Below are 22654 nucleotides of genomic sequence, written 5' to 3' on the forward strand. Positions count from 1 at the left end.
TGCATGTCAAAAAAGTTACAAGAGTCATATGGAAAGCTAAGTTGGAGTATGAAAATAAATTAGCTGGTCATGCTAAAGGCATTTACACTTTCTTATTCCAATGGTATCGATCCTGCAGTCTGGACTCTAGCCTATATACAACCTATTCCTAAGAAGGGTGACAAATCCTTACCTTCAAACTACCTTCCAATTTCTCTCACTTCAATTCTCTTGAAAGTGATAGAATCCATACTGTCAGTCATTTATTAGATGAGAGTCTTCAAGGTAGTGTAGGAGTTGGTCACTAATGGTTCTTTTCATTAGTAGGTTAGTAGATCTCCTGTTGATCAACAACAGATCTATCAACCTATGTTACCCATCTCTGGACAAACACCTTTGAAAGTTTTGGCACATCTCAAGTGGTTGCTCTTGATATTTCCAAGGCCTTTGACCAAGTTTGGCACAAAGGTCAATTAGGAAAACTCCCATCACTTAGTCTGGGCCATGACTTCTGCAACTGATAGCTAGCTTTCTGGGTGGACACTGATGGTCAAAGGTTCCTTATGTTCTATCTATACAACTAATGCTAGGGTCCCATAAGGCTCTGTTCTCTCGTCCACTCTCTTCCTTCTATACATAAATGAAATCCTCCGTCTGACTGCCAATCCAGTATACACAGATTTGCTGATGACAGCACATTACAATCCTCCTTTTCATATGACAAACCCTGCAAACCACAAATCAACACAACCTCTACAAATCTAGTCACTAGTACATTCCAATCTTCAAAGCATTCATCAACTTGAATGCAAGCAAAACACTCTACATTATTTCCCACAAAAAAGAACCCGGTTCTTCCAATCTTACCCGTGACAATACTCAAATCTCTATTCAAGATGACATTCCGTTTCTTGGAATAACTCTCACTTCAACTCTCCCTTGGCACAAACATATCACAACTATTGCCTCTTCTGCATCAAAAAAAAATAGACTCTCTCTTTTGCTCAGGTGTTACTTTAACTGTGCACAGCTCTTAACCCTATACAAATCAAAAATCTGTCTGACCATTGAATACTGCTCACATATCTGGTGTAGTGCCACTAATCACTCCATGAAAATACTGGATTCTGTACAAAAAAAGAACAGTTACATTGACTGATGAACCTCTCTCACTAGGGGTAGAGTTCCTGCCTTGGTCAATATGTTGAGACCTCAGATTGTAGGCATTAGGCAGACCCCGTCTATCAGAATCAGACATACTAAATGGTATTGAATGTGAAGGTTATTACAGTACTTTTAGGAAGGATAGACAGGATAGAAGAGGAGGTGGAGTGATGCCAATGATATCGGATGACTTGAATTCAGTTTGTGTTGAGACCTATGATTATAGCACTAGTAACGGTATTTCATGCGGCAGTGAATTTGAAGCCATCTGGTGCGAGGTGGAATCTAACAAAAGATTAATAACATAGTGGGATATTGTTACAGATCATGTAAATCAGTTGTGATTTACATGATCTGTAACCAAATAGAGGTGACAGGCACAAAAAGAGTCATCATAAGAAACTTGAATTATCCAAATATTGATTGGGTAGCAGTAAAATCTCATAAGAAGAATGAAACTAAATTTATTTAGCTATTGCGAGACAACTTCCCCAAGAAGCACATGACAGAGAGAACTCAAGGTCAAAGAGTGTTAAATTTATTATAGTGTCAGAGGGTGTTTCAGTTAAAGATATCATCTATTCTGCCTGCAGTTACAGGCTTTTACAACTGCAGTTGTAAAAGTTCAGCATATAACTGCAGTTACAGTTATATGCTGAACTAAAAAGCAGGAAATTATTACTAGCTGAGGGTATATCGAGTTCAGTGGAATGGTATCAGTTACTGAATGAAAAGAATATCAACCGTGCATGGGAAGCATTTAAAAAATACTTAAAATATTTGTAAGAAACGGATTATGAGAAAGGGATACCATGTGCATAAGAATGATATATGTTATGAAAATTATAAGCAGTGGACTAGAAGAGTCCCAACTGTTGTATGAAAAGCTAAGTCTGAGTATGAAAAGAAACCAGCTCTGCAAGCTAAAGAAAAATCAAAAGAATTCTATCAATATGCTGCAAGTAAAAGAAAGAATGAATATGAGAGAATAACTCTTGTGAATGCAGATGATGATGTTCAACTAATGAGTGCCCATTTTGCTAAAAGCTATCAACTTGGTGTAGGCAACATTGAGTTCAATGCTACCTCGTCACTGAATGAAGAAACTCAGATGTATGAAGAGGAGGTATTACAGCTGTTGCATAAACTGAATAAGAATTCAGCAATAGGGAGATAATGGAATATCAGAACGGGTGCTAAAAGAGTGTTCAGCCAATCTGGCTATTCCTTTGACCAGGCTATATAATTTGAATCTCAGAACAGGAAAGATTCCACAGGAATGGAAAGAATGTATGGTAATCCCATTGCACAAGGATTGTGCAAAGACCGATGCATCCAACTATCAACCCATCAGTATCTCAGGAGTGGTGGTGAAGATTTTGGTAAAACTGGTTAGGGCTCACATTCAGAAACGGGTTGACAGTGAATCTCTACTTTGCAATGAACAGCATGGGTTTACTAAGAGAAGGTCATGTTTTAGAAACTTGCTCACATTCTATAATAATGATACCACTGAACTAGACAAGAGGAATGGATACACCATGATACTTTTGGATTTTGCTAAGATTTTTGACAGAATACAGCATCAAAGAATGTTGCATAAATTGGAGAATATAGGTTTGGATTATAAAATATTAGGGTGGATAAGAGGATGGCTGACTGACATGTAAAAAAAGTGGTATACAGGGGATGCGAGTCTGCAAGATTTGGGAATCCAAAACCTGGCTGTCTTGGCTGCATACCTTTTTGTCTGAGACTCCAGACAAGCGTGGAAGTAGGAAACTTCTTCGGGGCATTTCCTGGACACCTTTGTGTGACTAACTGGCTCACTACACTATTCCTCCCTACCTGAGCCAGCATCCTGGAAAGAATGTATGGTAATGTTGTAGGGTTAACCTGACTTGGTAGGGTTAATTTACTCTCGCTACAAGTAATTCAAGGAAGATAGACTCCAACTCTGATTGGCAAGAGTCAGGAAATTTTTCAGGAGTTGATTCCGATGTTTGGGACTTGGTTGGTGACTAGCCAGTCACCAGTCCAAGCAGCAGCATCCAGAGCAGAAAAGACCAACTTGTGATATCTGTAACCAACCCATCAGTTCGTTCCAGCAACAAACTCGAGACATTTTGTTTATTCTGTCTGCAATCATGCGTTAATCACCACAACTGACCTTAGGGTGCACAACAGTTCCAAACATCCATCAGATATAAGAACAGAGCATGTGAAGGCACAGAGGAACAAAGAAGAAGAAAAGATTCTAGCAACCCATGAAGTTGTTTGTCTTTTGGCGAAAGGTGTTCAAGAATATCAACGAGGCCCTGGCTGAAGTTCCTCCCCATCATTCATCTGATGCCATCAAGAGTCACAGGAGGAAGGCTGGCTATAAGCAGTTGGTCAAAGAAATGGCCATGCCTCCTCCCCACGATGATATGGGTAATAACTATCAACCTCCCCTTCCAGTGTATAATAATAACTCTCTCAAAGCAGTCATTCATGCCCACCTTTGTGGACATATTGTCTCTCATAGTCTTGACAAGTACCTCCAGGATGTATTCTCTACTTTGAACCAACAGCCAGTACAACATTGGTCTCAGCTAAGTTTATCAAATAATGTATCTAGATGGAGGCATGGGAAGAGGGCTTATGCAGTAATGCAAGCCCTCTACAAGAAGAATAGAGGGGAGGTGCACCAGAACCATCCTTGATGGGGCCTCCCCTCCTCCTCTTGAAGAACAGCATGATGACATCGTAGAGTTTTGGAAAACAGTGTTCTGTACTCCACCTCCACCTCACTCAACCCCAGGTGCTTTGGTCCATCCCTGTATCCTCAATATTTCATCCAGTGTCTACAGAAGAAATTAAAGCAGCTCTCCCATCTAGCTCATCTGCCTCTGGACCTGATGGATTCCCAGCATCTAGGCTACTGAAGATGCCTTTGCAGATATTGCAAGATCTACTTGATACCCTCTTATCCTCCAGAACAATTCTTCCATATCTTCACAGTTCCAGAACTATATTTATTGCCAAGAAGGACACAGCCTCTAGCGCAGCAGACTACAGACCAATTACAGATTCCCCGGTGATTCTTTGTTTGTTCCATAAAGTTTTGGTTAAGAGACTGCAATAACATATTAAGCATGACTTCCGTCAAAGAGCCTTTATCCCTTCGGATGGCTGTGCCAAAAACATGTATGTCCTTTCCTCTCTTCTTTCCGATTCCCAATGCCACTTTAAGCCTCTCTCTCTACATTGCATCCCTGGACCTCCAAAAGGCCTTTGATAGTGTCTCCCTTCCTGCCATTCTTAGCGCCTATCTATTGCCGGATGTCTAGATCCCTTTCTTTCATATGTATTGGAGCTTTACTCTGGTAGCTCCTGTTCTATCACTACAGAATTCCATGTGACCTCTATTCCCACTGTCTGTGGAGTTTGCCAGGGTAATTCTTTATCCCCTCTTTTCTTTAATTGCATCATTGATGAGTTTCTTCACTCTCTTTCTAACCATATTGGTTACTCCTTTGGTGCACACTCTTTTAATGTGATGGCCTTTGTCGATGACCTCATTGCCTTGGTTACTGGGCTTACTCTTTTGAAGAAAGCTCCTCTTAAGCAGCAGCAGAGGCTCTTTATTCTGTCTAACTATTTACTTCAGAGATATTACCACAATTTGGTGCTCAGAAGAACTCATGTTTCGGTACTATCCTGAATGGATAAGGAAGTTTGCTCTGCCTACCTCCTCACACCCTAATGGCATATCTTCATGTTAGAGTGAAGGATGGAAAGCTCGGTATTCCATCTCTTCGCTGGTTGATTACACGACGTTTCATCCGGTTAGCAAAGCTTGAAGCTTCCTCCTAGCCCATCTGCAGGGAGGCTTTTCATAGTTCTATTATTCAAGATGATTATAGATTCACTGAGGGTTGGACCCAGTACCAGGGCTCCCAGATAGTGACAGCATCAGCAGAGCATAACAAATGGGCATCTCTGCTTCATGGTTCTGTCGATGGCACTTCTCTTTGTGAATCTTACAAGATGCCCCCTCAACATCAGATTAGGGATGGTACCAGATTACTATCAGGATATGAGTACATAGATCTTATTAGGACTAGAATTAATGCCCTGCCCACAAGAGATAACATTAACCGTAGGGCTGGCGCTACAGTCTCAGTGTTGTTTTAGAACACATGGAATCCATGTACCGAGAAATAAATGTTGGAAGACAATAGTAGGACCTCACTTCCATACAGAGATAGGCATAAGGAAACCAGATTTGATAATAAAGAAAGAAAAAGTATGGGTTATTGATGCCCACTCACCTATAGCTATCTTAACAAGGTGCAATACTACAAGCAGAAGCAAGACCCTGTAAGACTAATACAAGAGAAGTTTGGGGCAACTCCTCACTTTACCAGTGCTGCTATTTCTTTTTTGAAGGGTTTGGTGCTCTGCTAGTTATAAAGAACTCACTTTATTAGGACTCTCATATGGAGACTTTAAAATTCTGTCTCTACAAGGCACACTGGTGGCTTGGTGCTGCTATCAGCGTATGACCGTTAGGATGCCTCATGCCAGAATCGGATGATCTCTTGTAAAGGCTTTGGCCTACTAAGATGTGTAAGTGTAATACTGCACACTCAGTATGAAGTTTAATACACAACTAGTGGTGTGCCGCAAGGATCGGTCCTTGGTCCACTGTTATTCAATCTGTACATTAATGATACTGGGAAAGATTTGACACGAGACATACAGCTATTTGCTGATGATGCAGGGATAGGTAGGGTAATCATGAATGTTGCTGGTATGCAGTACTTGCAGAATGATTTGATTTGGCTGGAACTGTGAACATGGGAAAACAGATGTTAGTTCGATGTCATAAAATGCAAAGTCATGCAGTTTGGCATGATTAGATATCCAATGTCATATTATACTGGTGGGATTATGTTAGAAGAAACATCAGGTTAGGGATCTTGGAGTGTTGGTAGATAGCGAGTTGAAGTTCAGGGATGATGTAGCAAAGATTGCATATACAACTCCAGAGATAATTGCAATGCTGAAACAAATATTCACATGTAAAGATAAGGATGTCATTTTGCTTCTTTACAAGGCCTTGATGACTATTGATTAGTATTGGCAGATAGAGAGGTGAAGTTCAGAAGGCATTCTGCTAAGGTGGCCAAGGTAGTCCGTAGACTTACTTGGTTACTGAAAAACACACTAACAAGAAGAGATAAGGAAGTTATCCTTTCTCCTTATAAGGTCTTCACATGATCACATCTGTTGTTTTTTAATGCAATCTGTTGTGGTCATCTGGATTTTGTAGGAATGAAGTGGTGTAACGGATCCAGAGACAAGTAACCAAGACGGTGAGTGGCCTGTGGAATGCTCCCTGAGATGACAGATTCATGGTTGATAGGCCCAGAGAAGACTTATAATGTGGTCTCTGGAATGTTGAGTATGAAGAGAGATCGAAGGAAAATGCAAATTGCAGAGCCTAGTCAACAGGAGGAGGAGAGGGGTTTTGACGAGACAAATACGTTGGTAAGAAGTTATCTGATTAATGTGGATGAGATTTTTGATAGAATGGGTGGAGACAGGGGAAATTAAGAGGCCATCTCTGGAAGCTTTATAGCAAAAGTATGTAGAGGGGAGGTGAGAAGTAGGTGTTTTGCAAGGAGAGTGGTAGGGGATTAGAATGCATTGCCTGAGTGTGGTGAGTGCAGAGACAGTGAATACCTTTTAAGGCACAGTATGATTGAATGCTCAAGGGTCAAAGCTGTATAACTGAGAGGAGACCTCCACATAGCCTTTAAAGGAATGTGAAGAACCAACCAGGGCTTCTGACCTAATGTCCAATCCTCACCTTCTCATGGTGCACCCTGTTAGGAATCTACCTGGATACTGAACAAACGAGAATAGGCTGGCAATTTGGGATTTAGCCAACCAAATTGTATTTTTACTGGCTTAAACCAAAAGATATAAATGATAGAATTTAATGCCGGCTAGGCCGTCGCCTGGTTAAACAGGCCCCCCTCCCCTTTGTTTTCACCAGGGAACCAGTACGAACAGCGAAACATCAGCTACTGGAACAAATCCTAAAACACACCCCAACTCAATATCACCAGAATTGAAGATCGGTACTATCAACATAAGAAGCCTGAATGGGAAAGAAATGGAACTAGCTGAGGAATTAGATAAGTACCAGATCGACATAATAGGGATGACTGAAACAAAAAAGACCAAAACTGGTGAGCTCATTCTGAGCAATAAATACAAAATGTTATATTCAGGCAATGACAATCAAGGAAAAGAAGGAGTAGCCATAGTATTCAAGACTAAACACGAGGCTAATCTTGAATAGCAGGCAATTTCAAGTAGAGTGATGTGCGCAAATATCAGAATGGGCAATTGGACAATGAGACTTATTTGTGCCTATGGTCCCACAGAAGGTTCTACTAAGGCAGAAGTAGAGGAATTTTTTTGAGGCTTTAGAAAAAGCAACTGACACAATGAAAATTGAAAAGTTGGCCCTTCTTGGGGATCTGAATAGCAGAGTAGGAAATGATTGTCAGACATACAAAGATATTTTGGGAAAATTTGGAGAAAAGAGCAAAGCTAATAATAATAGCAAATACTCTGGATTTCTGCTCAGGACATGGACTGGTTATTACTAAAACCATGTTCCAACATACAAATGCGCACAAATTCACATGGAGAGAAGAGGCAAGGAAAAAGAAAAGTCTCATTGACTATATTATTGTCGATAGTGATGTTTTCGCTCTGGTGCAGGATACTAGAGTGTACAGAGGATTTGAAATTGGAAGTGATCACCATTTAGTCTTAAGCAGGATGAAATTGAATTTCATATTGAAAAGAAGAACATGTAAGAAAGTTTGAAAATGAATAAAACTTGAGCAGCTCTCAGATGTGAACTGTAGACTAAAATACAGAAAGATTATTGAAAAGAAAATGAAAGAGTTTGAGAACAGGAATCAAACCTTGGAGATTCAGTGGCAAACTCTGAAGGAAACATTGATTGATTCTGCCAAAGAGGCATGTGGTGAGGTTGTCTGCAAGGACAGAAAAATCAGAACTCCCTGGTGGACACAGGAAGTTAAAGAGGCAGTGAAGGAAAAGAAGAAAGCATATCAAAAGTTCCTGGCAAATATGTCAGCTTGTGCTCTTAGAGAATACAGAGAGAAATTTAAGAAAGCTAAACACTGTGTAAAACTAGCTAAACAAAAGTCATGGGAAGACTTTGGTAAGAACATAGAAAATAAATATCAAGAAGGTGGCAAGATATACTGGAGGTTGTTGAAGAAGCTCAGAAATGGAGGAAAGAGTGCTGCAAAAGGAATTAGAGATAATAAAGGTGATATGAAAACTGGAGAAAAAGATATCCTTGAAGTACGGAGAAATTACTTCGAAAAATTGCTAAATGAAACTAGCAGTGATGACAGCACAGTGATAAAAAAACACTGAGCAAGCATGCAATCAGAAATATATATCCATGCTTGAAGTAGAAAAGCCATCAAAAGTCTGAAATGTGGAAAGGCTGGTGGATTAGATGATATTAGACAAGAAATGCTCAAGTATGGAGGTATAAAAGTTTTGCACTGATTACACTGCATAGTTCAGAGGGCCTGGACAGATGGATGAATTCCAAATGATTGGAGTAGAACTCTCATAGTACCCATATATAAAAAGGGAAATAAAACTGATTGTGAGAATTACAGAGGTATTTCTGTACTGAGTGTTCCTGGTAAGATTTATGCCAGTATACTTGAGAAGGATTGTGGAAGAGAAGCTTGGTGAGGAACAAGCTGGATGATTCAGGCCAAATAGAGGCTGTCAGAATCAGATATTCTCTGTACAACAAATAGCTGAAAAGTCATGGGAACATAACAAAGATCTGTCTTCTGGTCAGAAGTAGAACACTTCACCAAAAACTAGAGACCGCAGATATGAGAGTCCTGAGAAAGATTACGGGCATGAACAGATGGCATCAATGGCAATATCATATTAAAATGAGGATATTAGGAAAGAACTTGACTTTGTCAGCATCCAGGAATGCATTAGCAGAGCTAATCTAAGGTGGTATGGTCACTTAAACAGGAAAGATTAGCCAAACAAGTATTCTCTGCTAGGTTGACAGGAAAAAGACCCAGAATAAGGCCAAGATATAGGCGGATTGATTTTGGTAAAAAGGATTGATTTCGGTAAAATTGATTATGGTAAAAACTGCCTTAGAAGATAGATATATAAATATAAGATCTGACAATGTTGTAGCTTTGACAGGTAACAGATTGATTTGGCAGAAAATTGTAGGTAGGAAGTTAGCAATGATGTAAATTTTTCATTTAGTACTCTCATATCCTGTATATCCCTTGAGGGTAAATGTCAAATATATATCTCATCATCATCATCAAATGTCAGGAATTTGATGATGAGATATATATTTGTGTGTAAGATTGAGACCTCTCACTGCAAGTGTTTTGAGACCATGAAGGTCTGATGGTGCAATAATGATAAACCACTCACAAATTAGAAAATGAAACAGTTTAATTTCAGATGGAACCATTCATTCTGTATATATGCATATATATATGTATATACAATATGAATTATGAAGAAATAAAAATGAACTAGACAATAAACATCAATGATTGCTTTAAACAAAAGAAAGTTCTCTTACTTCATTATATCACTGCGCACCTTAATGACTAAAGTGTAATGCAGTTTTTGAAACATTTTAGACTGAAATTATTAAACTTTTTTGATAGCATACCTGCAAATAACAATTAACAATATTCATTATAAAATACCAAACTATATACTTGCACATTTATTATACAGATACCGTAACCTCTCCACAGTTAAATATTCTCTCATTATTAAACCTTTATGGAGGAGCAGCATAACAAAATCTAACTGGTTTCTTTCCAAAGCTTGTGTCATAATTTCTTCTAAACACCACTGTGGCCAGGAAACAGGCTTTGAGAACAGGTACTCAGAAGCAATATCTGCTCGATTCCATTTAAAAGTTTGCTTTAATTGCTCTATACATCCATTTTTGTCTTGTGCTAAGATATTACAAAAAAGTAATTAGTCATAGGGTAGTAGGCATCATAAGATACTCTTATTATGTAGCCTTATACTCAAACATACAACAATAATAACTAGGTAATGTAGTAAATTAAAACATTAGTGAGATGAAATAGATGCAACACTACTATAACATAATATATATAAACATCATCATCAATTGGTGGCACTAGTGTCACAACGAGAAAGTGGTGGCGTATTTGAACGATGTTACGAAAAGTGTTTTTTTTTTCCTAAATTATATTATGCAGATTTGTATAATAGTGCTTTTGTGTGATAGCCAGACTGGATATAATCATTGTACTATGGTATTATGGTTTTAAAAGTGTTCGCTTTGGTTGTTATCTTGATTAAACGACAAAGTGTTAGTTAACGTTACAAAAATGGTGGCAGCGACAGCAAAGAAGCATATGCCAGCAGCACAGAAGGTCTCAAACTTGGAGATAGAGTTTTTTCCTGGACTTTTAGCAGCGGGTAAGATGCAACAATTGTTTTATGTATGCGCATAAACACATTAAACTACATATGGTAATTGGTTAGTAGGACAAACACAAACATCCATGCCCTTGGCAGGATTTGAACCCACAGCCTCTTGGCAGAAGAGCGGATACGTTAACCACTCAGCTGGCATATTGAATGATAAAAAGGATCGTATTATAGTATGAGAGAAGTGTGATGAAAAGCTACGAGTTCCAAAAATGAGAACGTGTTACCAGAAATAATCAGAACATGGATGGAAGTGCTTGTAATGTTAATAATAGCAGTGATGTAAAAAAAGCAAGAGTTAATGAAAATGAATTAAATGTATGGAGGAAGAAATTGAGCACTTAAAGATCATAACTGATGTAAATGATATGGAAGTTAATCAGAAGAAGCAAGTATCTAAGGATGATAGGATTGCTTTATATGGTGACTCAATCATTAAAGGTGTGATAAAAAATAAAGACAAGACAAGTTTTACAGGTGGTACAACAAAATGAATATTAGATGCTTTGCATAGAAGGAAGGAATGGGCATTAGAATTAGTGGTAGTGGTGGGCACAAATAACTTGAATAGTGAGACAAAGAATGTGGAAAGGAATATGAAGAAGTTGAGGAGGAGTTAAGGATAATAGTGTCACTGGCAAAGTGGTTAGTGTGTTGCCCATATAAAACAGTAGTGAGCTGAGAAGGAGAGCAATGATACTGAATAATAAGATGGCTGAATAATAAGGCAGGCAGAGGGAGTTCGATTTGTGAACGTACAAGATGATACTAATGGATAATTTTAATATAGGAATGTGGATTGGGAAAAAGAGATAGTCTAACAAGGAGAGTGATTATTAGTGATTATTATTGGTTATTTTAATTATGGTGATATCAATTGGAAGGAGGAAATATCACATGGCAAGAAGGAAAAGGAATTCATACACCTTCTAAGAGATAATTACTTGAAACAGCGCATAACTGAAGGGACTCGTGATGTGAGAGTGTTAGATCTGGTCATACATTCAGAGGACATATACATAAGTAAGGTGTCCTTGTTACCTCCAATTGGTCAGAGCAATCATGTGGTACTGAATTGAGAGGTTACAAAATTTATGGATTTTGTAATTCTCTCTTAAGAAGGTATATATGGAACTACAGATTAGGTAATTATAACAAGCTGCAGAGTGAGCTTACAGCCGTTCCGTGGCAGAACACATTGCAGGGGAAAGATGTTATCCCATTCACTGCTAACATCTTCCCCTGCCATGTGTTCTGCCATGGAACAGCTGTAAGCTCACTCCAAAGCTTGTTATAATTACCTAATCTGTAGTTCCATATATACCTTCTTAAGAGAAGGTATATATCTGAGGGTATCTGAGGGAGGCAATATATCAGAGTGTATCCCCATGTACAGGAAGACAAACAAGGTAGGCGTTAGATGGATGAGTAGTAGCATCAGGCTTGATCTACAAAAAAAGAAAATGTTATGGAGAATTTACAAGGAGAAAAACAATCAGTGCACTCAAGCTAGGAAGGTTACCAGCATAGTAAGAAAAGCTAAATCAGATTATGAGAAAACCTTAGCCAAAGAGATCAAGGGCAATCCCAAAGAGTTCTTCTATGTGGGAAGTAAAAGGAAGAATGACTTTGGAAGGATAACCTTAGTGGGTGCTGATGGTACTGAGGTGATCAATTCAGATGTAATAGTAGAGTTACTGTTACATCTGAATCCGTTACAGTGATCACTTTTCAAAAGACTATCACCCAAGTGAGGATATCTATGTACCTGTAGCAATAACTAATGTGAGAATTGAAGTTAATAAATCAGAGGTACTTAAGTATATTGCAGAATTTAAATGCAAATACTGCTGTAGGTTTAGATGGAATATCAGCTCAGGTGTTGCGTGAATGTACAAAGGAATTGTCAACACCTCTTACTTGGTTATTTAACTTAAGTTTGAACTCTGGTATGGTCTCCATAGGGAGTGGAAGGGAAGGCAAAGTGGTTCCTTTGCATAAAGGTGGCTCTAGGACTGCAGTAGTTAATTACAGACCAATCACCATCTCGGATGTGGTGGTAAAAATATTAGAAAAGTTGGTTAAGGAGAGAATTCAAGACTGGATGGATCAGAATATGATACTTTACAGGAGCCAACATGGTTTTGTTAAAGGTCGATCCTGCCTTAGCTATTTATTAACTTTTTATAATAGAATGACATCTGAGTTGGACAAGGGAAATGGCTACACAGTGATATTTCTGGATTTTGATAAGGCTTTTGACAGGATACCCCATGAAATACTGTTGCACAAATTAGAGCAAATGGAGATGGATACTAAACTGGTGATATGGATAAGATAACGGCTAATGGAATGGAGAGATGCCAGAAAGTAGTGTATGGAGGAGCAGAGTCTAGGATGAGGCAGGTGACCAATGGTGTGCCTCAGGGCTCTATGCTTGGACCATTATTGTTTAATTTGTACATAAATGATATAGGAAATGACTTGAAGGGAGATATTCAGTTGCTTGCTGATGATCCAAAGTTGGGTTGCACAATAAAAAATCAAGCTGATGTTGAGAGTTTGCAGGACAATATAAATAATCTGCAAAAATGGGCAAAAGATAATGGATGTCAGTTCAATGTGTAAAACTGTAAAGTTACGCATTTTGGGATTAAAAGATTACCGCTGTGTACCACATTGATGGAACGGTACTCCAAGAAATTGATAAGGCTAGGGACTGGGGGTGTGTGGATAGGGATATGGAGATCAGAGGGCACATTGCTAAGGTTTCCAAGATTGCACATAGGATTACTTGGTTATTGAAGAACACACTAACATCCAGAGTTAAAGAGGTTATTATTCCCCTTTATAAGGCACTGATACTTCCACATTTGGATTACTGTGCTCAAGTCTGGTCACCTGGAATCCTTGGAGATGAGGAAGTTGTGGAGAGGGTTAAGAGGAGAGTGATTATCATTCATTCTTTCCACTGCTATGGAATCTTCCTGGTCTGAGGATCAGTTATGTAGCCTTGTGAAAGGAATAGCTAGTACACTTGAACACTCTTTTAACATCCTCGCCAATATCCCATCTGTGCCTATTACTAAGTTGGTGAGTGATGTAAAAATGCTCCCTACATTGATTGATAGAGAGATTGTGGATTGCAGAAGTTGGTTGATAGGCAGAGAAGAGGGGATATGATAGAAACATTTAAATTACTAAAAGGTTTTTATAACAACTGCAAGGGCTGGAAGTCGATAGAGCATGAGAAGTGCTCAAGGAGCATTTACAGGAGGTTATTATGGCTGATTGTATACCTAGGGTCTGAATAGTAAAACAAGTAGGGGTTAAATGGATGAATAACACCATTAAGCTTGAGCTGCAAAAAAAAAAAAGAAAGGGGTGACCTGCAGGCACACGAACGGTATAAAGTGCAGGCCAGAAATGTAACAAGTGTGGTAAAAAAAAGCAAAAGCGGATTATGAAAGGAAACTAGCTATGCAAGCAAAAGAGAATCCCAAACAGTTCTTTCAATATGCTGCAAGCAAGAAAAAAACTGTACACGGCAAAATGATTTTAAGGAATGACGATGGTAAGGAGGTCACTGAATCAGTCGATATAGTGGAGTTACTGAGCGTGCACTTTGCAAAAGCATATCATCCAGGTGGTGACATTGAAAAAATTAAGGAACCATTAGTTTATATGTGAATAGTGATGAATGAAGTGGAGGTGACTAGTCTATTACAGAACCTTAATGTGAACACATCTGTGGGATTGGATGGTATACCGGCACGGGTCTTGCATGAAGCGGCTAAGGAATTATCAGTGCCCTTGACCATGTTGTTTAATCTGAGTCTCAGGTCTGGTTTAGTCCCGAAGGTGTGGAAAGAGGGGAAAATAGTTTCACTGCATAAAGGAGGATACAAGACTGCGGTTGCAAATTATCGACCGATCAGCATATCAGGAGTCTTTGTCAAGGTCTTGGAGAAAGTAGTCAAGGGAAAAATACAGGAATGGATTGATGAAAATGAGATACTCTACAGGGGGACAACATGGCTTTGTGAAGGGTAGATCATGCCTCAGTAACTTGCTCAAGTTTTATAACAAAGTGACGGCTGAACTGGATAAGGGAAATGGATTTACAGTGATACTGCTGGACCTGGCAAAGGCGTTTGACAGGATACCACATGGAATACTAATCCGTAAACTACAACATATGGGAATGGATATAGGGTTGGTGAGATGGATAGGTGGTTGGTTGATGGAGAGATATCAAAGAGTAGTTTATTCAGGAGTAGAGTCCAAAAGACGGCCTGTGACTAGTGGTGTGCCGCAGGGTTCTGTTCTTGGACCACTGCTGTTTAATCTGTTCATCAACGATATAGGGAAGGATCTAAGTGGAACAATTCATTTGTTCGCTGATGATGCAAAGTTGGGTAGGGCAATAGTGAATGCAGAAGATGTCAAAGTCTTGCAGGATGACTTACATAGATTGGAGTTCTAGGCTAAGGAGAATGGATGTCAATTTAATGTGACAAAATGTAAGGTTATGCATTTTGGGGTGAAAAGATTAGCAGCAGTATACCACATTGGTGGAACTGTACTCCAAGAGATTGATGAGGCCAGGAACTTGGGAGTGTTGGTGGATAGGGAGATGAAGTTTAGGGGGCACATTGCGAAAGTAGCTAAATCAGTTCATCAACTCACTTGGTTGTTGAAAAATACCTTGACGAGCAGAGACAAGCAAATTATTGTACCTCTGTACCGAGCCTTGATAGGACCTCATCTTGACTACTCTGCCCAGATTTGGTCACCTCGGTTCCTTCTTGATGGGGAGGAGGTGGAGAGGATCCAGAGGCGAGTGACTAAGATGATAGCAGGTCTATGGAATGAACCATATGAGAACAGGTTCAAGATTTGTGGGTTGCAGAAACTAGTTGATAGGCGGAAAAAGGGAAGATATGATTGAGACATTCAAATTGCTAAAAGGATTCTGTAGGATTAATTCAGACAATATTTTTGAGATCAGGACTGGTGGTGGGAGAACTAGGGGACACCTATGGAAGCTGGGCAAGAGTGTGGTTAGCACGGGTGTTAGAGCTGGGTTCTTTACTTTTAGAGTGGTAAATGAGTGGAATAAGCTGCCAGAGTCTGTTGTGGGTGCTATGACGGTGAAGAGGTTCAAGGCAAGGTATGATAGATACTGTGAGAATGTAATCGCATAGTTGTGTGGACATGATGTTTAGGGCCTCCCTCGATGAGTCTAAGGACTCCTGGAGTCGCCCGAAATTATAATAATAAGATTGATGCAGGGGAAATATTTCAGATGTGCGATAGTGATGGAAGAATAAGAGGTCATCCCTGGAAATTAAGGAAAAGTGTGGTCAACAAGGGTGTCAGAACTAGATTTTTTGCTTTGAGGGTGGTGAATGAGTGGAATGCATTGCCAGACTCAGTTGTAAGTTCTTCGTCTGTAAATGAATTCAAGAAGAGGTATGATAGATATTGTTTTGATAGTTTGGGTCTCCAGCAATGAGTCTACTGACTCCATGGAGATACTCATAATAATAATAATAATAATAATAATAATAATAATTAAATTAAAAATGCCAAGAAATTATATTCTTGTTTAAGCCTTTACCCAAGTGTAAGCGAACATAGTTTACATGTGAAATTTCTTCACAACCAGGCTAATTGTATATAGAGGCTAATAACTTCACATTTAGTATCATATAGCCTTGGTATCCCATTATGCAAAGTATACATCCTTCTGAATATGTATAATAATACTATGCATTATGGAAATTAATGCATAGTAATGTCCTTCCAGGTCCGGTTTACACTGATGAGACCTCAATAAAGACCGAACTGGTCTTGGTAGTAGCCCTTCCTATAATGTATAGCATTATACACACTCTAAAGTATATATGCTTTGCAATATAGGATACTAAGTCGATTAATGCAAAGTCATTACCTTCTACAAACACGTAGTCCAGTCGTGAAGAAACATAATGCAGAAATTTGTTCACTTATACTTGAATCAAGTATTAAACAAGAATATAATTTCTTGGCATTTTTAATTTAATATTATGCTATATGGGCAATGCACTAACCACTTTCCCAATGATACTATTATCCTTCACCTCTTGCAAAACACTATTAGCAAAATTCTCTACAGGACCTCAATAATAAACAAAGATAAACCAGACTACAATAAAACTATACCCATTCCTTACATTAAAGGGACATCAGATAAAATAAACAAATACTACAGAAATACAACTTTAAAGCCACCTTTAAACTTCCTTCAAAATTAAAAAGCTTACTCAACTCATTCAAAGACCCACTCCCTCCACTGACCCACCCTAGAGTATACCATATTTATTGCGCCTGTAATCTACCATACATAGGGGAAACAGGATGCACAATTCCTATTAGGCAAAAGGAACATAAACAACACATTAAATATAATAACTATGGTGAAGCTGGTCTTTCTGATCATGCCCTGAACACTTTACATAGAACTGTAAAGTGTTCATGTTATCTTAAATAGAATTTAGCTTTGATGTAGTTTCTAAATAATTAATTAATTTGTAATTTTATCTGTATTTTTTTTTTCACTAGAGGCCATGCCAGTAGAATAACTGGTGATCATTGTTTCTTTAGCTTACTGTGTAAAATGCAACTTAGCTTGTCCTTGTATAGTTGTATATATTCCAGATGATGACCTTAATATGAAGGTCTAAACGTCGGGAAATTAAAATAGTTATTTATAGCATGTTTGTAAAGTCCATAATTTCTAAAATGAATGCTGATCACCGTGCATCACTAAAAGAAAGGACACAAGTCATCACTTATCATAAGCAGTACTCCATCGATAAATGCTGCACCCTGCTACTTCTATTCCTGTCAGTATATCATCTTCCGTCAATCACATCTCAGAGATACCAATAATCTTTGGGCAGGCTGATACTATCAATGCCACCAATTCATCTCTTTTATTCTATACTTCTGGCATTAGTATAAAGAATCAAGGCATCATTACTGTTCCTATACCTATCATTATCTCCTTCAGACTCCACTGGATTCAGCATTACCTGATGTATTCCCCATTCTCCCAAGCATTTATTCTCACAAGAAACAACCCCTGCTGCCATCTACCCTGATAATTCTAGTTTCCCTGCATTAAAACACTGACTTGTTCAGAGAACAGCATTCTGTCCACCATTTTCTCCCGAATTTCTTGCGTTCTTGAGAGATAGCTATATTAGGCACACATGTAAAGGAAGGCATACTTGGATCAAGAGTAGATCTGATCTTGAAAGTTTTTTTGACTTAGTTAAACTATAAATTAAAGATGTCAAGAAATTATATTCTTGGTTTAATTCTTTATCCAAGTGTAAGCAAACAAAGTTTGTGTGTGAAGTATCTTCATGACCAGGCTACTTGTATATAGGGGCTAACGACTTCACATCAATTGTCTTAGTATTCCATAATGCAAAGCACACCCCTTTCCGATATGTATAATGCTATGCATTATGGGAAGGGCAACTATTGAGATTGGTTTCGACCTTTATTGAGATGGAAAAGTAAAGGGGTGTTCATTAGAGGCCTTGAGTAGTTAGTAGAGGGATGCAAGAGAGCCAGAGCCTGATAGTATAAAGAGAAAGAGAAGATAAACAGTATGAGAGATAGAGAAAAAGACCTGAGCTCTTTTATATCATCATAACAGCCAAAGACTATTGTTTTTTTCTTTATTTTCACCAGTCTCATGCAGCTGAACAACCAAACGATCAATTAAAACTAAAGCGCAAAGATGACTGATACCCAGATGGTTATCCTTATCTGAGTTAACTGTCTTGAGTTGACCTTCTCTGCCTGGGATTGCTCTCCAGTCATCTCTACAATTGAACATAAGACCACATTGAGCTAAGATGGAACCATTTAAAAACAGACAGAATTTTCTCTATTCCTGGTCAATATTACCTAATGCGGGTGGTCTACACCACCTAGCCAAAGGTATTTCCTAGAAAGCTTCTTTCTAAATACAAATATTTCCATAATCATGTATATAGGAAATCATATATTTCCCATATTCAATCACTGAAAAGGTGTATCAACTTACTATTAAAATACTCTGGATCAGAGATAGATGTTGAAATGTTTTTCACTTGGTTAAACCTGGTAGATGGCATTGATTGTCGTAGTTGGAGAATTAAGTAGTAGTGGAGAGGGTGAGATGTATTTAGCATAGTACAGTACTGTGCTTTCCCACAATGAGTCCTTGGACTCCTAGGAGGTGTCACATAATAATAATAATAGACTATAAATTAAGGCTGCCAAGAAATTATAATCCTGGTTTAATTCTGTATCCAAGCGTAAACAAAAGTTTGAGTGTGAAGTGTGCCGGCCTGGTTGGCCGAGTGGTTAGCATATCTGCTCTCCAGTCAAAAGACTGCGGGATCGAATCCGGTCGTCAGCATAGATGTTTGGGATTTGTCTGTGAAAATAGTAGTAGTTGTGGGTGATAGATGCCATTAGCATAGTTGTGGTTCATTGTACTTGGTGGATTGAGTTGTGGTGGAGACAGAATTATAGAGTAGGTGCCCTCCTTCCATGAGTCTATGGACTCCCTGGAGGTGTCAAGTAATTATAATTAAGTATCTTCAAAACTGGGCTACTTTTATACAGAGGCTAATGACTTCACATGAACTCCTTTAGTATCCCATAATGCAAAGCATGCCTCCCCCTCTTTTGGACATATATATATATAATGCTATGCATTATGGGAAGGACCTGCATTACTTCGACCTTAGTATCTCTTCTAGGTCTGGCTCCCACTGATGAGATCTCAAATAAAGGTTGAATTGGTCTGGGTAGTGGGAGCCAGACTAATATAGAGACTAATGACTTCACATTATGGGATACTAAGGCACCTGATGTGAAGTCATTAGTCTCTATATACAAGTAGCCCAGTCATGAAGATACTCCATGCACAAACTTTCTTTGCTTACACTTGGATAAAGGATTATACCAGGTATATAATTTCTTAGCATCGTTAATTTATAGTAGATCTGATCAGTTCAACAATGGATGTGATTGTGAATGTGGTATCTTATTTCCCTCCTAAGTTGGCAAGAATGATCATGAAGTAATCAGCTGGGTTGGGCCACCAACATGAAGACCTGTGAGGAACTACAGAGGATATATGTGGAACTACAAAGCCTCGATTATGAAATGCTCAGAATAACCTAGAGCTATAGCATGGAATGCAGAGTTAAGCGAATAAGGAGATAAATGATGCATAGGCACTGATGAGATATTTAACAGCATCAATGTGTGAATGTATTCTGAAATCCAAAAAGGCTGAATGAGATAGTTGTCAAATGGAAGGAGGAAGGGATTAAACAAGAAAACTGGAAGAAGAAAAGGCATTCTGAAAGCAACACAAAATAAATATTGGTAATAACAGTAGCATGACATGTATAAATAAAGGCCAGAAAGGACTCGTGCATCATGTTATTTCAGAAAATCGACAACGTAAAGTATATAATAATTAGATTATTTTAATTATTACTTCCAAAGTTGGCATCTTCAGGAATTAATACACTAGTATGAGGGGTTTTGAAAAGTAACGGGTTCCAAAAAGTAGAGTAACACATCTTTTTTCTTAATAATGGTGAAAAGGAATAAGATAAAACACAATGGACATATAGACCTGTGAATAGCGTTCAAAAAGACTGCCATTGCAGTGTGGTGCTACTGTTTCCTCAGAGCTAATTACAGTTGCAAGATGGTGGCTACTGCGTTAATGTGGTCTGAAACACGTCTGTGAAGTTATTCATTTTTTGCAAGCAAAAGGGACCTCACCAAGTGATATTCATCATGAGCTGGTTGCTGTGTATGGTGAAAAGATAATGCCAATGAAGGAGGTGTGTTTGGTGCAATAAATTTAAAGCAGGCTATTTTTTTAAAGCAGGAATTTGGTTCTCTATAACCAGTTCAAAATAGCTCTCAAGCCAGTGAAACCTTTATCAAATAAACTAATAAAAGACGAATATATGGATGCTTGGGAAGCGGGGCATGTTAAGTAGTGCAAGCAAAGACCACTCCAATGCTGAGGATTGTATTCTTGTAAGCTCTCTGGTCAAATTTACGAAACTTTCATGATTTCTGAAAACATTTCACTCTGAAATAATATTGATCTTTAATATCCATGTTTTCTATAATAAATAAAATGTTAAACCTGCTGAAAAACATTACAAAGTTGGCCAACTGAAACTGTGTCAAAACTTAAAAAAAAATTTACCTGCATACACCAAGACTACATGAGCCAACTAAGATCCACAAACCTGGAGCCCCATTTTTCCCCCAACATGGATACCATAAATTGTTGACAAGACATCTCACAAACTTTCAAACTGCTGTTTGGAACCTTCAATTAGAGAATGATCATTTAGTAAGCTTTGATGTGTTGTCTGCTTTTACAATACACTAGTTCTCCTTTAAAAAATTAATCCCCCTGACATTTGTGAACTCTTTAATCACTATCTTAAATCTAGGTATTTTACCTGGAAAAACCAGCTGTTTAAATAACTTGAAGGTGAACTAATGAATCCCCATTGCTAATGTATATGTACAATCATTTTTATCTTTTACACTTAATATTTTCCCCTCAAGTCCAGAATTTAGTTGAGGTACATAAGACCACGTCTTTACAATTTGGCTGAATGATGCACAGGCTCTCTAACATTCATAGTTTCACTGGAAGAAGAAAAAGAAATGGCTCTAGCCTTCTTGGATACATCAGTTACATGGCAAGCAGATGGACTGCTCATGAATTCAGTTTACCATAAGTCCACACACAGGCAGATGCATACATGTCACTTCAACCCACATCCTATCTAGAAACTTGGAATTTTCAAAACATCAGCCTGCAGGGTAGAGCAAGTTTCATCCACAGGAGCAGTATTGCACCTAGAACAACAGGCTCTGCTGACATCATTCCAACAAAAATGGATACAACAAAAAAAATCTTCTCAAACTCCTTAAAAAGAAGAACAAACATCTATTTCCAAAAACAGACTACACACACACACACACACACACATTAAAGATACCAAGAAATTATATACTCAGTTTTAATCCTTTTCCCAAGGAAGCAAAACAATGTTTTGAATGGGAAATATATTCACATCTGAGCTACTTGTATATATTAGCTTCCTTGGGAAAAGGATTAAAACCAAGTATATAATTTCTTGGTATCTTTTACAGTATAATAAACCCAGAGGAAAAAAACTTTCTACATCTTTCTCTCATCCAAAGATTTTTATTCAAAGATATCCAAAGATTATTAAATAAAGTCAAGCACCTTTTGGCTACTTGTATATGCAGTATATATGACTTCTGCATTACTTCAACCTTGGCATCTCTCCCAGGTCTGGCTCCCACTGATGAGACCTCAATAAAGATCAAAACCAGTCTGGATAGTTCCCTTTCATTATGTATAGCATTATACACATCTGAATGCAGGTATGCTTTGCATTAGGGGATACATACTAAGGCAAGTGATATGAAGTCATTAGCCTCTATATACAAGTAGCTCAGATGTGAATATTCATGTGTAAAACACTGTTTTGCTTCCTTGGGAAAAGGATTAAAACCCAATTTACAATTTCTTGGTATCTTTAACGTATAATAAACCCAAGGTAAAACACTGTATACACACACACACACACAGTATCTTTACTTAACATCAAACGTACCACAAGTAAACTGGACTCCATCCTAAAACGACACAGAATCAGAACAGTATACAAACCTCTTAACAGAATATCTATCTTCCTAAGCCAAATCAATGATGGACTGCTAGAAACTTCTCTCCTTAACAGGTGTTAACTGCATTCCCTGCTACTGTGGAACTAGTGTATTTTTTAATAGA

The 22654-nt window shown here is 38.3% G+C and overlaps 1 protein-coding gene across 1 annotated transcript in view; it reads right to left on the reverse strand.

The window, feature by feature from the left end:
* LOC150108776 (transient receptor potential cation channel subfamily M member 2-like) overlaps positions 1 to 22654 on the reverse strand; it is a 685147-nt gene that overhangs the window by 445966 nt on the left and 216527 nt on the right. Inside the window, exon 9 of the mRNA XM_090410077.1 lies at positions 9982 to 10223. Within this exon, the coding sequence (XP_090266203.1) occupies positions 9982 to 10223 (242 nt within the window). The remainder of the gene's footprint in view (positions 1 to 9981; positions 10224 to 22654) is intronic.

Source organism: Typopeltis vanoorti, chromosome 2, assembly GCF_054136105.1.
Source record: "Typopeltis vanoorti isolate ZY-2024b chromosome 2, IOZ_Tvanoo_1.0, whole genome shotgun sequence".
NCBI classification, from domain to species: Eukaryota; Metazoa; Arthropoda; class Arachnida; order Uropygi; family Thelyphonidae; genus Typopeltis; species Typopeltis vanoorti.